Source organism: Drosophila erecta, unplaced genomic scaffold, assembly GCF_003286155.1.
Source record: "Drosophila erecta strain 14021-0224.00,06,07 unplaced genomic scaffold, DereRS2 tig00000283-arrow-arrow-pilon, whole genome shotgun sequence".
Lineage (NCBI taxonomy): Eukaryota > Metazoa > Arthropoda > Insecta > Diptera > Drosophilidae > Drosophila > Drosophila erecta.
The window spans coordinates 1,153,646-1,170,050 of NW_020825217.1; the positions used below are offsets into that span (position 1 = coordinate 1,153,646).

The 16,405-nt window shown below is 47.5% G+C and overlaps 3 protein-coding genes across 3 annotated transcripts; all 3 read left to right on the plus strand.

The window, feature by feature from the left end:
- The first annotated feature begins 1,499 nt into the window (after positions 1-1,499).
- On the plus strand, positions 1,500-6,762 carry LOC6555697 (putative mediator of RNA polymerase II transcription subunit 12). Its single transcript, XM_001982438.3, has 3 exons — positions 1,500-1,809; positions 4,371-4,768; positions 4,835-6,762. The coding sequence occupies exons 1-3, from the start codon at positions 1,789-1,791 to the stop codon at positions 6,111-6,113; spliced, it is 1,698 nt and encodes a 565-aa protein (XP_001982474.1). The 5' UTR covers positions 1,500-1,788; the 3' UTR covers positions 6,114-6,762.
- Positions 6,763-9,690: 2,928 nt separating this feature from the next.
- Positions 9,691-13,398, plus strand: LOC6555698. Its single transcript, XM_026983121.1, has 3 exons — positions 9,691-9,894; positions 10,753-10,975; positions 11,069-13,398. Exons 1-3 carry the CDS (start codon positions 9,739-9,741, stop codon positions 13,165-13,167), a joined length of 2,478 nt encoding a protein of 825 aa, XP_026838922.1. The 5' UTR covers positions 9,691-9,738; the 3' UTR covers positions 13,168-13,398.
- Positions 13,399-14,013: 615 nt separating this feature from the next.
- Positions 14,014-15,713, plus strand: LOC6555699 (G-box-binding factor). Its single transcript, XM_026983123.1, has 2 exons — positions 14,014-14,076; positions 14,139-15,713. The coding sequence occupies exons 1-2, from the start codon at positions 14,056-14,058 to the stop codon at positions 15,633-15,635; spliced, it is 1,518 nt and encodes a 505-aa protein (XP_026838924.1). The 5' UTR covers positions 14,014-14,055; the 3' UTR covers positions 15,636-15,713.
- The last annotated feature ends 692 nt before the right edge of the window (positions 15,714-16,405 follow it).

Genomic DNA, 16,405 nt, shown 5'->3' on the forward strand with positions numbered 1-16,405 from the left:
GCGGCTTCGAATCGCTCCGGTCATTGTTGGCTTCGGAATTGGGCGGCATCGAGTGGATTGCTGTGCCAGAGCACAAAAGAGCATCGAACTGGCGAGCTGACCAGCATTTCAATTGCGTATTCTCCTTATCGATGTGCGCCCATCAATGGCAGCTTAAGGCAAATAGCAAGCCGACAAAGGGATACCCTAAACGGGGAGAGTCCAAGCATTAGCATGTGTTTAAACTATTTATACCTAAATACTCACTCACAAGCACTTTCTTTAACGCTGCGGAAGTCCTACGGGTTCGTCATGTAACTCTTGGAGATTGTCGACGACCCTGAAACGCCTGAAACGCCCGAAACGCCAAACTCAAGGGTATCAGCGGCAAAAACACTTTCGACAGTGCAGCCTCATGATTGCGAATGATGTTTTTGGGTTTTAGTGTTTAGTGTTCAGTGTTCAGTTATCTACTGCCTTTTATCGTTATCTCGCTTCGCTTAGCGTCGTGTCTTATGTCTTTTGACAAAATGGATTACCAAATCCCACCAGCGACGATCCGAACAAAAACGCCACTCTTGTTATGCCATTTCTCCTTTGGCAGTGGGCAAAGCCAAAAGCCAAAAGCCACTCCAAATCGCAGGCCAAACCCAAGCGAAAACAACTTAATGCGCCAATTAAAGTGCCACTACTCGCGGACCTCTGCCACTACTCTCTATTTTTCCCACCTGGATGGGATGCTCTGCAATTGTTTTCATGCAAATTTCTGTTTCTGTTTCTGTTTCGATTGGTTTGTGGCTTTAGGCGGGGCAGGGAAATACAGAAATAATAATGAACCCAATACGTATTCACTCAAAATGAAAGGCCCCGGGGAATCGGACTTTTAAGTTCAGGCCTTTGTCAACTTTGTAAGCCCAAGTTACGCCAATATTTTTATGGTTTTGAACTTGAACTGAAAACGCCAAGACAAAAGCGTCGCTGTTTTGTCCCCAAAGAAATTGGAAAGGTTTCCCAGTTCCCTCCATATCGTGTCTGGTTCCCTTTTGTGAAAGATTGCTCTCCCATGGCGAATCAAGGTCGATCATTTATGATTCTCAGCAGGGGAAGTAATGCCTAGGTGGCAATGGAAAATATTCAATGAATAAAAGTGCACGTAAAGAGCCGCTTTCTCATCTGTAACATCATCTGCCTTATGTCTATGCCTCGTAACGCTTTTTCTCTGCATTTTATCTCTCTGTATCTGACCAGCATCTAAAGTACTCCAGCACTTTGTTTGCTGTTGGGGCAATCCCAGGCAACCTACACCTTCAGTCACACACAGAGACGTGCGGTGTCATTAATGATGAACTTCGCTCTTCTTTTCCCGATCCCCGATGCACGGTCCACCGTCCACGGTCCACGGTCCACAATCCGCCTTCGCCTTTGGCTTTGGCTTCAGCTTCAAAAATCCAACTTCAACTCCAACTCCGAAGCCGATATTCCAGCTTGATGCAACCCGAAGACCGAGTTGTTATGCTGTGGTTGTGATATAAAAACCGCGAGCATCGCCAGCGCCATCCGCAGTAAGAGGCGCGACTTTTGAACGCTAGCACCGCTTCGATTCCGACTCCGAATCTGAATCTGAATCTGAAACTGAAACCGAAACCAAACTAGACCCTCTAACCCAACGAACCCGGTCGTGTACCCTTGCTACTTTTTTTTTGTGGTTCTGAAAGACTCAAATATATTGAAAAGTGCATATAATATATAACAGAAAAATCGGATTTTGTGAAAAGTTGCTGTGAATGCGCATTGTTACCTGGAATCGCCATGAGATTAGCGTTAATATTGGTAAGAGTAGGAGTAAGATTATACAATCTCCTTCGGAAAACCAGGAAACTAGACCCACCCACCAATCGAATTGTGCAATTTGTGCGGGATAAAAACTAGTCGTCGGCTGACAAATTAATTTGCATTCAAGTGGTGCAGTGGTAGCCAGCCAAGCCGGCTTAGAAAGTGGTTACAGTTCAACCAACTCAGCCAGGTGTACGATGCAATGAACTCCCAACTCCCGCTAGCTGCCATATCTCGAACATCTTGACCTCTTCACTCGCTCCACTGACTACTGCCCTTCGGCCACTCGGCTGTCTGACACTGCCCTTGTCCACTTTGCCAGTCCGTGTCCAGTTCCATCTACCAAACAGCACGATGGTTGCGATAGTCGTCCACTAATTGGCTGCTTAAACGGAAGAATCACAGGCGATTGGTCAAGTGGTCAGCAGAAATCCGTTTACGCAAATGTGCACACAGAGCGAAAAAAGGGGTGCTAAATCGTCGGCACGTTGAATCTAGCTGACTAGCTCTGGCTTTGTTCGATAGACCTATAATTATAATTCTATTAACTCAATAATAATTATTTTAGAGACCTTATTATTTTAAGACCTATTATTAAGTAAGCAAATTCGTCATCAGAGAGCGTTTCAAATTTTTGAGGATTTAACAAGTTACTTAGATCAATAAGTATTGATAAGTAATTAATGGAAATTATCAACAGATGGCGAAGAACGTAATGGGTACCTGTATGTGGCGGTATTTAATTTATAGGATATTAATTTATTAGGGTATTGTTCAAATATGTCAACTAAGAAGTTCGAACGGAAAGCCTAACTATTTTATTACCATTCTTACATATTGCTACTCTATCTACATTGTTGGATATAGTCTTTTCCCTCTCAGTGCTGGGAAGACTCAAGCGGCGCAAGCAGAACTCGTTTTCCTAAGTCGCCACTCGTGTGGTTACATAAAGTTATTACGCCCCTCCCGAAGGGGAAGAAGGCGCCTTTCAGCCACTGGCAGGATAATCTGTAGACGTCTAATTTACATTTTATTGTTGTGCTTGGCTTTGATGTTGCAGCAGCTGTGTGCTGCTGCTGCTGCTGCTGCGGATGATGCAACAACGAAAGTGAAACAATAACCAACACACCACACAAACTGGGCAAAAATCCAAATCCGACTAATTTGCACGCGTTGCGTGACGATCGTTTGCCCCGAGTTGCTGTTGCCTGTGTTGTTTGTAGCTCGTAATTTGTAATGCGGGAATGGGAATCTCATCTCTGCCGCATAAATCGCCCACCAACTCGATTCTTTGTGCGCCAAGTGAAAGGCGACTTCGAGGCCCGATGCAATTCAATTAAATTATTACAGAAAATAATTGGTAAAGATAAATCAATGCGAAAGACAGATCTAACTAGTTGCCGCTCTGCTCCTTCTGTATGAGAGCTAGAGCTTACATAAAAGCTGTCCGCTCTTCGGGTCCCACAGCTCCCACAGCTCATGCGAAGGTTTGACAAAAATTCGCAACTATTCGCTGTTGCGGCTGTCTTGTGGCAAGTGTGCCGAAAAACTCTTCCTGCTTAACGGCTAAATAACAACTGCTGCATAAGCAACCAGCAGCAAAGAGACGACAACGACTATTAAAATGACTTGACACACTGTCCTAGTTTCGGGTAACACACACTCACACACACTGGATATTCGAGTCACAAAGTGCAATTAAAACTTAACTAACCAAATGAAATACGAATTTACCGCTGGACATGGACAAGTGGGGTAGGACATGCTTCAATTATGGCATGCAAAGGCAGTTTGCTGTAATGTTACACAGCAAATTATTTTGCTACTTGCAGGGCTCTTTCGAATCGAATCGGAAATTAAACATTAATTACCTAGCCTAAGCTGGATTAAGAAGATATTTTCAAGCTAATAACCCATAATTCGCATGTATCAACAACAGTTATCGACCGTCACCTATAGTCGTCACCCAGCTAATCGTCATTTGATCGATGCAAATCGAATCATTAGTGTATCTACCACCATTTGCGAATCAAATGACTAGAGGCACGAACTGCGAACAAGAGCTAAAATCAAGACTTCAGACACGAACTCAAAAACAACGAGATTCAATTACAACACCAATTCGCTTGATAAAATGTCAAATGTGAAACCTGGTCTCAGCGTGTGTTGTGCACCGATTGGTTTAACGATTGATATTGAGAGCGAAATCGAACAACACCACGAGTAGATGGCCCACAGCTTTTGTCTCCAACTCCCCCTTTGTCTCCCCTTATTGTCTTCGCCTCTTACCTTGAGCCCGAACCAAGATTGGGCCAATACAACGCCGAAGATTTTCCCCATCAAAGATGAGTTTATTCCATCAATGAACCTAATGGCTTTTTAATGTTGGAACATTTTAATAGTTACAAATTGTTGAAGAAACAGTTCTTGTTACTTCCAGTTAATTTTAATTTGCAAACTGGGAGCTGAAGCTTATGTAGCATTAAAAAGCAACTCCTTTCATCAATTAAAATTGCCAATTGATTTACATTTCTTGTCTGGCTGTCCATGTTTTACAGGGCACTCTGAGTGCTATATTGTGTTTGGCCAGCGGTTTGAGCCAGTCAGAGGCGAGTGGTTCAAAGGGCAATGGATTTCCCAAAAAGGTTACCACCCTGAAGAAGCGACCAACAAAAACGCCAACGACAGTGCCAATTTCCATCAGCAGAGCAACCACTTTGAAGCCCAGTAAGCCACGCGTGAAGATCGGCACATCGGCAACCACCAAAAGCACCACCAAAGCACCGGCCTTAACCGAGACATTTGGCAATCTGCCGGCTGATGACCTGGAATTCATTAAGGAGCTGGACAAGCAGTTCAAGCTGCATGGAGACAAGATCAAGATTAAGGTGGAGAGGGATAATTCCACGAGCAGCGGTGGCAAGAACAGCAAGAGGACCATTGAGGGCGATTTGGGGTGAGACCATAAATGACAAGATTACCCAAATGTATAGTAACCCATTCAACTTCTGCATCCAAACAGATACGGCTACTCGCATCCTGGTTACGATTACACGCCGCCGAAGTTCATGTTCTATCCGTACTCACAGCATGATATTCCCTCGGGCTTTTCCCTTCCCCAGCCGCTTCCAGAGGAGCAGGAGGAGCCACACCAGCCGGCCATGCACCAACACCACAATCACGAGCAAGTGACCAGCGTGACCATCGAGCCCTCGTACTCCTACGAGCTTAAGCCCCAGACCAGCTATGAAACCCAACCGCAGCACACTGTCCCCGAGCAGCCGCAGATCGATCTGCCCCAGGATGAAGCGGAAGGTCCTAGTGGTGCAGGTGTGGCCAGTGGCCACGGGGAGTATCAGGAGCCTGTCATTGTCCTGCGAATTCCCGGACCCGCCAAGTACGCCGCCCATTTGCAGACCCTGCTCCAGCAGTATCTAGAGATCAGAGCGGCCCAGTACCTCAGCTTGCTGCAGGAGGCAGATCAGCAGCAACAACAACAGCAGCAGCAACATGTGGATCCTGCGCAGCAATATGGGCCACCAGAACCGGCCACCTACCACCAGGAAGTGAGCTACGCCCACCAACTAGCGCCCACGCCGGCTCCTGTGCAGTATGCACCCATCGATGATGTCTACCAAAGCTACAAGGGTCGCCACCAGCAACAGCTGCAGCTGCAGCAGCAACAGTACGAGCCGCAACAATACTACGCGCCCATGGACTACCAGCAGCCCACACAGTTCTACTATGCACAGCCGCAATCCCACTTGCAGCAGCAACCTCAGCTCTATCTGATAGCAATGGCCCAGCCGGAGCCGGATCCGGAGCCGCAGCCACAGCAGCACCAGCACCACCATCATCATCATCATCAGCAGCAGCAGCCAATTTACGTCCCAGAGTCTGACGCGCCGACAGGTCCCTCAGGTGCTTCCGAACAGGAACCGGAAGCGGAGCACAGTCTGCCCATAACGGAAAACAACCCACGACCCACGCACACCAAGGTCATTTTCAATCCCTATCCCTACCAGCAGCAGCAGCAGCAGCAGCATCATCAGCAACTACAGCAGTCCAGCATCGAGGAGCAGCAGCAGCAGTCGGAGGAACGCCCCTTCAACTACCACGCCCATGCGATCAAGATGCGCCAGGGCAAGAGGGCGGCTAAGCCGGAACCTGCGGATGGGGACGTGGGGCCCAGTTCGGGCGACAAGGGACTCCAGCAGATCAGGGAGTATGTGAGGGAGAAACTGGGCGCTGAAATGGGCTCGGCTGTGGAGTACAAGACGACACAGCGGCTCGAGGGCTGATGTCTGGATACACGTCCACTTGGGGGCATGGAAACTCACTTGGAAGAACGCACTGTCGCTGTATTTCAAATCGATTCAAATGTGTCTCTATATCCAAGCCATCTTTAAATCAAATTCCAACATCCGGAGACATCCTTCGCGCTCATTTCCAAAACTTCTGCTGATTGCAGCTGTTCAAAGTAGTGATGTACTGCTAACTTTTAAGGGTATGGGCATGAAGTCCAGCAAGACAGTAAAATTCCAGTGAGTGCCATCCCCACGTATACTCGTATGTTAACACAATTGCTTCTCGTGCCTGATATCCGCTCATTAGTATTTATTCCAAGCTAGAGGAGCAGAAAGATCCCGGGGTGATCCTCTAGCTCCAAATCTCATCTAACACCTACCCGCAACCCGGAATCCCTAAGCTACACAGCCAAGGCATACTTTTGGCCGCAAAAAGAGTGCGCCTAAAGATAGGCATACTTTTACTTTTTTAAGTGAAGAGGTGCTGCCGGGACACATTCGCTTTTCATTATTTTGTACGACGTTTTTTTTATGTTGTTTATATCGTTAACCAAGAAAATGTGCTGCTGATCATGTGTGCAATATTTAGTCTTAATGTGCTTCTTGATTTACCTGTATGTACTTGTATTTTTGTATGATTAAACCGAAAAGAAATTAATTTGAAAGCCAAATAGCTCAGTGGTTTTATTTTATTCGGGTATTTGGCCAACTCACGGAAGTCACGCAGGAAAACCATAAAAATATCATCAAAACCCGCGTAACTGAAGTGCTAAGAGCTGAATGATTTTGCCATGAGTGTTACTGCAAATTTTTGGCAAATTTAATACACCGAATTGATAGCAGGCACGCAACTGGAAAAAACTCATGTGTCGGGGAAAATCCCGGACGAATAGTTTCCCCAACAGATATTTAACATGGAAAGAACTCTAGGTATGTGGTTTCATCTGTATCGGAAACTATAATTATTTACTTGATAGTTCATAAACAAGCTCCTCGTTTACAAAAAAGTATATATGTGGCAGCTGTAATGGAATATGATACGTTTGTGCATCGGACTGCTGGCAGACCTCTCTTACAAGTTTGTTGTGAAGTGGTTTCTGGCAGAGCTGGCGTTTTATGGGTCCATTGTTGGGGCGTAGCAATCGTTTAGTTCAGATCTTTAAACAGGTGGTTTTCACTTTTTCTGCATGCCGAAAGGGAAGTACTGGATGTTTGATGAGATTCCGGACAGGGAAGAGACCGATTCCCTGAATGACCTTACTTTGAGAGCAACTTCGGAGGCATTCCCAGAGGCTCAAAACAATGCGATCGACGGAGCTCTTCGCGATTCCCCTGCAAAATGATATTGGGCCGGGCTGCAAAAATCGGACAGCGTAGAGATCACCATCCCGATTGGAGGATCAAACGGCAGTGGGAATGCAAATGCGAGTGGCGAATGGAAATGGGAGTGGGAATGGGAATCTGCCAGAGTGCGGAAGCTGCCGACCGCTTTTTAATTTGAGTGGAAAGTCGACAGGCGCTGCCGCATTTCAAAATTATAGAAATTGGCACAATTTACCAGTTACCAGCCATTGCGGCAGCTGATTATGCTAATTGTTTGGTCGTAGTATCTCGGGTCTTTACGTAAACAGCCATGTGGCCACATGGATGTGGCAAAAAGGAAGAGACTGCCATGTGAAAGTTTGGGGCGGCAAATTGCAGCACATTACATTAGATCACTGGAGCACTAGATTAAGTCTGGCTAAAATAGGTTTCTGGCATAAAGTCATTTGCGATCTCACTGACCAGAATAGGTTATTTACATACATACAAGCTTTATGCTTTCGGATCTAAACGATCGCCAAGAAAATGGACCTACAAAACACCAGCTCCGGCAACAAACTAATAGCTTTACAATCTGTGGCAAGGGGGAGATGAAAGATCTGAGCTATCCGATCCACAAACATAAAATTTTTCAGCATTGTCGAAGCGTTGCAGCTGCCACAGTGCAGCAAAAGCAACAAGAAACTTTAGGAAATAAGTAAATGCTGATCAGAATACGAAGATGTCTAACGTGGAAATACCTTTTTGAAGAAAAGCCACAGTTAAAACCTGTATTGAACAAACATTTGGAGAAATATATGTGAAATTGCATTCTAACACTTAAAAACCCAATGCTGGGCAACAAAATAGCAACTGAGACTACTGTTCATCTGGCGCGGCTGCCACAGCTGTTTCTTTGGTAGCTGGCAGTGGATTTGGTAGTTTTTGCAGCTTTTGGCCGCACAACGGGGCATGGATAGCCATTGCAATATCTACGTACCTATGGCAATCGCACTCGACTGCTGACAAGGTTGTTGATCTTCACAAATGTGGAGGAGCCGAAACGCTTTGCCAGCTTTGTTTTGCTTTGCTTTAGCCGCTGCAAAGTTGTTTCGCTTTTGTTATTATGGCTATTATCGTTAGTGTTAAGTGTGGCAATTGTTTCATTTTCAGTTTCGTTTTTCGCTTCTCATGCAGAATATTAAAATATAAATCATACGCCCTGTGCGGCAGCCATAGTTGATAGCACGTAAGGGAAATCAGCGAAATGCCAATTGGCAAGTTATTCCAAGAGGTACTCCCAGTTCTCCAAGTCCGGATCCCTTTCATTGGTTTTCATTGGTTTTCGGCAACTGCGAACGCTGCTGCTCTTCGTAAAATCATCATAAATCAGCCAACACTTTTTCTCCGTTTGTCTGGGCTCCTTGTTAATTATTATGCACTGAATCAGTGACCATGAAGCCAACCACCGAGTGAAGAGCTGCCACGATCAACCACCAACTGGCCGCAATGCAAACACTGCGAGAATGCAGCAAATAGGTATATTCAAGAATACATCAAATAAGCCGTCTTTGGTGTCAAACATTAAGTCAAAAACTTACAATATTGATGCCATGCCGAAAGGTTTAAAGAGAAGATGTTCCCTGCAAAGTGCGTTGGAAATTTCAATTTTTTTCTGCAAAGTCATTGGACTTGCAAGACTCTTTTGCATTCCTAGTGGCTGGTCCTGCTGCTTTCCGGACTCCACGTTGAGTGGGTTAGTCACTGCTTAACGTCGTCCAGCATTTGTCGTTTAACCCAATAAATGCCTTCGGTGGCGAGGATTTTACAAGTCAATTACGGGTATTACCCCTCCTGTGCCGGCAAACATTTCATTGAACTGGCTGTGGTATGGGGATTGTTTGGCTTAGCTTATGGCTTAATTGGCCATCAAAGTGGCAGCTGAAACAGAGGCCGAAACTGAAGCCAAGAAACTAAAAACTATAAACCAGTTGTCCCGTTGTCCTCTCTCTTTCGTGCTGGCCTATCGCCTTCTCTATTGCACCTTATCGGCTTATAATGGGCGAACTTATCACGCATACGCCGTGTTGTGCGTCGATGGCTTATTACGATTCGAATTGTCATCGAAAGTGAAGCGATCTTTCTCCCCTTCTCTGTCTTCATCTCTCTCTTTCTCTCTCTACTGCACTTGCACTTTTCTCGCTTTTCTTTGGCGCGCACATTCGCATAAATTTTCCGCTGCAGCGGTCCGCATCATTATAAAAGCCTCGCCTCGCCAGCTGGCCGCTAACAATCCCAGCTGAGACTCCGGCGCGCCATGATGTCAGCGCCAGCATCTCGATTCCGTCATCCCCAGTATCAGGAGCAGTATCAGGAGCACCACCAGGTCCACCCAATCCGCGCGAGCCACCTCGTCCGCATGGGAGCAAACATTCTCAGCCGACGGCAATGGTGCCTCTGTCTGCTGATCATCGTAAGTAGTGCACCCACGCCCAAGGATGCGGATCCCTTGATTAACGAGGAGTACCCCTTTTTTTTTGGTGGATAGTGATCCAAAGTGAAGTGCCCAATTCAAAAACCATCCATACCATGGATGATATAACAATGATGATAAACTATACGTAGTGCAGAAAACCTATTAAGATGGTTTTTTATTTAACAACTCAGTGAAGAAGTGTGATAAATATGATCAACTGAACATTTTTTTAGGAGAAAATTGGTCGGCAACTAGCTTTTCGAATGAACTGCTTAGCTAAGCCCGATAAAATTAAATTTCGGAACAAAAGAGCATATTTTTGAAACAAGTACCAAAAAGATGAGCCTGTTTGGAAAAAGATGTCCAATGTTGCTGGCTTGAATTCCTCCCATTAGAATTACGTTTTCAATGCATAAGCCCACAATTCTTTTCCCATTCCGCTCGAACAGGATCCATTTTGCGATTCGCAATTGCGTGCTGCAAGTTTTCCATGCCGGTGTGTCATTGCCCTCTCCACTGGCAAACGGTCCATTGAACTTGGCCAACTGAGCGCCGTCAACCCAATCATACAGAAAATGACTATCAACCGCCTCCTCCTTCTCCATTTCTTTCTCTTCTCCTCCTTGAAAGCGAAAGCGAATGCGCAGAGTTTAATTAGTTTAATTGCAAAGTAGGCACAAGCAAATGGGTCCGATGGCTACGAAGAGGCCAAGTTGAGGCAGGGCGCACAACTAGCACCCGCTGAAATGGCACACTCTTCAGTTGGCCAAGGTTCTACCTTTGGCTTATCTTTTCACACATTAATTGATTGTGTACATTTCAATAAGCTGTGATTGCACTTCTTTCTCCCAACAGATGTCGACGCTTTGCAGTGCCGTAACAGTGACCTCGGGCACATCGGGCAACAGTCGCCGTCGTTCGGGAGGTTCAGGAGCAGTGTCCTCTTTGGAGGACACCGGGGAGAAGGCGTTTCCCGATCAACTGGCTCTGGCAGCTAGTCGTAGGGGCTCCGACGATCGTGGCTACTCCAGGCGGGGATCAGTGATGCATGGCAGACCAAAGGAGGCGCCCAGCAAAGGTAAGAAAACGCCGTAGTTTGATTGGCAAACATTTTGTAGGAGCCTAAAGGTGTGCAATAATCCGCAATCGACATACATTGCATACTTTTCAGATTACAGCTTTGGTCAGGTGGAATTAAATCTCGTTCGCCCGGAGCAGGAATCGCGTCCAAAGCTCATCCTGAGCACCACGACCGCAGCATCCGGACCCGGATCCGCATCATCCGGAGCATCTGTCAACCTAGAGGATTCTCAATCGGCAGCCGAGTATGTGGCGAATGCCATCAAGTTGGCCTACAAACAGCCACCGATTCAGCTGAAGAGTCAAAACCAAAATCACAACCCTAACATAAACCACATCCAGGCGCAAAAGGATCAGCAACCCTCCACCCAGCGGAGTTACCAGGAACAGCGAAGGGATAGGGAGATCCTGGAGATGCAATTGCAGAAGGAACTGCAACAGCAGGCCCTGATCCTGTCCGCCGGACCCTCGTCGCCATCCTCCGCTGGATCGTCGTCCTCGCCCTCCTCCCCTGCGTCGCCCGCATTGGTACCTGCGCCAGTCTACGAAAAGGAGCCCGTGACCCGGAGCTATGAGCTCTACGACCACTCGACCGAAGCCGAGTCCCATGTCCAGGGCGAGGAGCAAGACATCGAACGCCACTATCGTCCCAAGTACAGCAGCAATAACTACAACAACAACTACGCCCCCTATCAACCGCCGCAGATTTACAGAAATCTCGAGGCCGAGGCCGAGGAAAAAGTCAGGGTCTCTGCGTCTACGGAAATTCCGAAGTCGGAGATTATGAAGCAGATTGAAAAGTCCGTGATCAAGTACATGAAGGAACTAGAGGCCGAAGGTAAAATCATAAGTACGCCCCAAGAGCCGGCCACGCCCCCACCACCACCGCCGCCTCCACCGATCACCAAGACCTACTACAAGTCGCAGACGCTCTCATCTGGTATCCATTCCGGTTCCCTTCCCTCGTCGCACTCGCACTCGCACTCAGAGGAGAAGCGCTACAGCAGCAGTACAGTGAGGCCCAAGTATACGGCACCTCCGACGACGAAACAACAACAACAACAACAACAGCAGCAGCAACAGCAAGTGCACCACCACCACCACCAGCAACAGGTGCTCCATCCACAGCACCACAGCCACCAAATAGCCGGAAAACTGCGGGGCTCTTCACTGGCAATAACGAACTCGAAGCCCATTCAGCACTTTCAGTCCGAAACGGAAACGGCATACCAGGCCCCCGATTTGCCCGTCGACGAACTAAGTCCAAACGTGGAGTTCATTTACAAGATCAAGACCAGAGCTCCACTGCAAACAGCAACGGTGAAGACTGTTTCGAAGCCCTACACTTTGCCTCTGAAAAGTGCTGAGCACTTTGACCACGGTGCGGCCCTGAAGAACATCGAAGAATTCGATCTATCCCACGTAGTTCCCACTCCAGATCGAGTGGAACGGGAGCGGGAACGGGAGAGGGAAAGGGAGAGAGAAAGGGAGAGGGAGAGGGAGCGTGATTCCCGGGAAGACCAGGAAAGGCTTACCAACTCTGGCAAGCCGCACAAGTTGTATTTCAATTCGGAAATCTATCACGACATCAATGCGTTGCCCTACAAGAGTAAGGAGGCAGCACTGCAGGAATATCGCCACAAGCTCAAGGCTTCCGGATCATCTGGGGAACTGCATCCGGATTACAAGGGCTACTCCTCATCCGGTTACTTTGCCGAGCCGGAAGCAGAGCTGGAGAATGAATCAAAGCTAGTCCTCAACGAAGAGGGCTATCCCTATCGATATGTGCTCAAGAAGGAAACCCTACTGGATGATCATGACCCCTGGTTGTCCCACACACACGGCCACGCCCACCAGCACGCCCACGCCCACGGCCACGCCCACTCGCACAGCAGCAGCAACAGCAACAAGCATCCGAGTCTCGAGTACGACAGCTACAGTCCGAAGTACAACAACAATCCCGAGGGCTACGGCTATCAGCACACATACAAGGTCAGAGGTCAGCCAGGGGGCGGCGGCGGGTCGGGGGGCGTGGCTGGAATAGGCGGCGGCACGGCAGCAGGAGGTGGAAAGCGCGGAAAACGGGGGGGAGGCGTTCATCCCAGGCAAGAGGCGATTAAGAAGCAACTGCGGTCATCGGAGGTTAAGGACTTGGAAGCCAGTTTGGCTTTGAGGCCACCGCCCAAATAGTAATCCCCTTCCCCCTCCCCTCGATTAATCGAGTAAGCCGCAAAACTCCACCACCCTCATAGCTTATTTTATGCCAGAATTTCGTGCATGCTTCATTGTATATGCTATTGTCTTTTTTTTTTAGAATCTAAGTGTAAGTACGACTATTTATTGTATGGCCCCACTGCTGAAAGGGTAGCCAACTAAAACAAACGATAACAAATTACGCCAATAAACAAATTAATTAAATAATTTAAAATTAAAGCCACTACCTATCAACATCTTAGATCAATTGACATTGATCAAAATGATTTTTCATATCTGTCCATAATTCGCACGGCTTGGAAAATGCAAGTGCCGCCTCTGTTGATCGGACTTTTTCAGTTTTGATTTTGAGTCGCCAATTTCTTTGCCTCGATGTGTGGGTGCGAGTGTGTTTGAGTGTGTGCGTGTGATGTAATTAATAAATTTAGCGAACAATTATAAGGCAGCCGCCCACAACCCCCAATAAACTGATTGAAACATCCAGAGATTCAGCCTCGGATTGGGTAAGTCACAGTAAAAGTGCCGCTTCTGCAATGTAACTCTTTTCCAAAGTAAGTACATTCGCCACATCTACGTTTTAGTTTTATATAGGAACACAAATTGTTCGGATAAGAATCTGGTGTAAATGGCAGAAAAGAGTGTCAAATGTGTGATTACGTGAGATTTTGACGATTAATCGCCAGCCCAGCGGCCACATTGTCTCTATTTTTTTGTGGCGCAAATTCAGCACCCACTCACGCACAGATTGTATTCAAGATCATATAGTGGTTCAGCGACGACCGATGGTGGGTATAAAAAGTATTTTCACTGGCCATACCTAGTCATTGCGCACTCAGCGTTCAAGCCCCCAAATCAGCCGCATAGATGAAGCTCAAAGCCGTAAAGGTGAGTCGGGTGCATGCAGAGTCGGGTATCGCAGGTCCTGTATTAATCGCTTGTCTTGGCAGATCCTCTTGCTCTTCGCCCTCTTGGGTGTTGCCTGTATCCAGGCCGTCGTGGTCGGTCCCCAGCCATTGCACAATAACAACCGGAACGGCTACCGCTACAACGGACCCGCCCACAAATATCTGCCATCGGAGGAGTCGAGCTCGCATGGCAGCCACTTGGATTCGAGTCGCAAACAGGGTCAGCAGGGATCCAGTGATCCCTACAACTCACAGCATTACCCAGCACAGCAGCATCATGCTCAGGGAACGCAGGAGTACGACCATCAGCAGAAGGAGCTTGACTCCTGGCAATCGGCTCTTGGCCAGCAGCAACACCAGAGCTTTGGAAGCCAGCAAAATCCTCAGAACGCCTACAATGAAGGACCTGAATACCAGCAATATCAGGGATTTAACCACCAGCAAAGTCAGGGATTCAACCAACAGCAAAATCATGGATTCAACCAACAGCAAAATCATGGATTCAACCAACAGCAACATCAGGGATTCAACCAACTGCAAAATCATGGATTAAACCAACAGCAACATCATGGATTCAACCAACAGCAAAATCATGGATTAAACCAACAGCAACATCATGGATTAAACCACCAGCAACATCAGGGATCAAACCAACAGCAAAGTTACGGGCAGCACCACTATCAACAGAACCCCAACCAGCTGCCACATCTTCAGTCCCAACACTTAGCCGAACCCGCCTACGAACCAGCTCATTTCCAGCAGCAGCATCACTCAATTCAGGGCAACAAGCTGCATCAGCAGAGGAAGGAGCTTTGGGACTCGGTTCCAGAGCAGCAGTCCCAAGAACACGAACCTTGGCAATCTACGCAATCTTTGCAATCTTCGCATGGTTTCCAACAGCAGCAGCAGCATGAACAGTTCCGTCCGCAGCAGCAGCACAATCGCTTTGAGCAACAGCTACCACTGCGGGAAGACCTTTGGCAACCTATTCGCGAACTGGACCTGGAGAAGCTTCCTTCGGCAGAGGCGCACGCCACCAGCCACAAGACGGTTGCCGCTCCTGGACGCGATGTAAAGCTTGTGCCCAGTTACACGCTGTCCAGCGATATTGAGCACGACCGCTTCATCGGACTGGATAGTATGGACACCCGTCTGCTGACCCAATCTCTGCCAGATGCCTACCGCAAGCAGCTGTTCGCCTCGCCCCCCGAACCATCGTCTTTAAACCAGCGCCAGCACCAACAACTCAAGCCCGTATCCGCAGCCTATGGTGGTTCTCACGGACCTTCCCTTGGTGAATCCCCCTCCGATTTCCTGCAAATGCAGTCCCACTCGTATCAGTTGCCCTCAACGTTTAGCACTCACGCGGATTGGACCCAAGACAAGGAGCAGAAACAGCAGCCAGCCACCGGCAATCGTCAGTACTCGACTAGTGCCTACGCAGTGTCCCCCTCGTATCTGCACAGCCCCGTATCCTCTCAGCCGCCCAAGAACAGCTTGTCCCATCCTAGCCGTGACTTCCAACCACCTTACTACTAGAGGCCTTGAACGAACCTAAAGCAACATAACTGGTACTTGGATCCGCCGCCATAAGATCGTACCATCTTCATCTCAACATTTCGGAAAAGCATTTGGTCTGAAATGGCCAAACTTGTATATTAACAATTGTACAGATAAATAATTGTCACGTTTTTTTTTTATATTTAATAAAGAGTGCATTGGTTAATATACGGTTTTTGTAGTTTAGATGATAAAAACTGACTGTTTGGATATCATCCCAAACGCGAAACAAAGACGACCTTCATAAGTGGCCAAAAGCGAGCGTGGCTAATTTGATTACGATTTGCGCAGATAATTACGAGAATTTTTGTAATTTTCTCGCACTTAAGCTGCTGTTTGTTTATGCTAATGTAGCCGTGGCGAATTGGGCGCCGCCAAATTAGAGACGATTCGAATTCGGTGTTCTCGGGCTGCTTCCGTCGACCAAGTGAAGGTAAAACAAACAGAAACATAAACAGAAACAGAGACCGCACCTCAAACACAAAACACCCACACAAATGCGCCTGTGGCAGCAACAGCAGCAGCGCAACTTTCATTGCAGCAGGAAGCCAGCAGCAATGAGTAAATATTGCATTCATCAGTGCTCTCCTTTTGGCACACTACTTGTTATGTTCATGACTCGGTTTCAATCAAGTCGAGTCATCGAAATTGAAATGTTGGCGTCGTGCGAAGGCGATCGATGAACAGCACCAGCAGCACCAACAGCTGCCCATTGCTGAGGGCAAACTGGTGTGTGCGATTGTGGCACG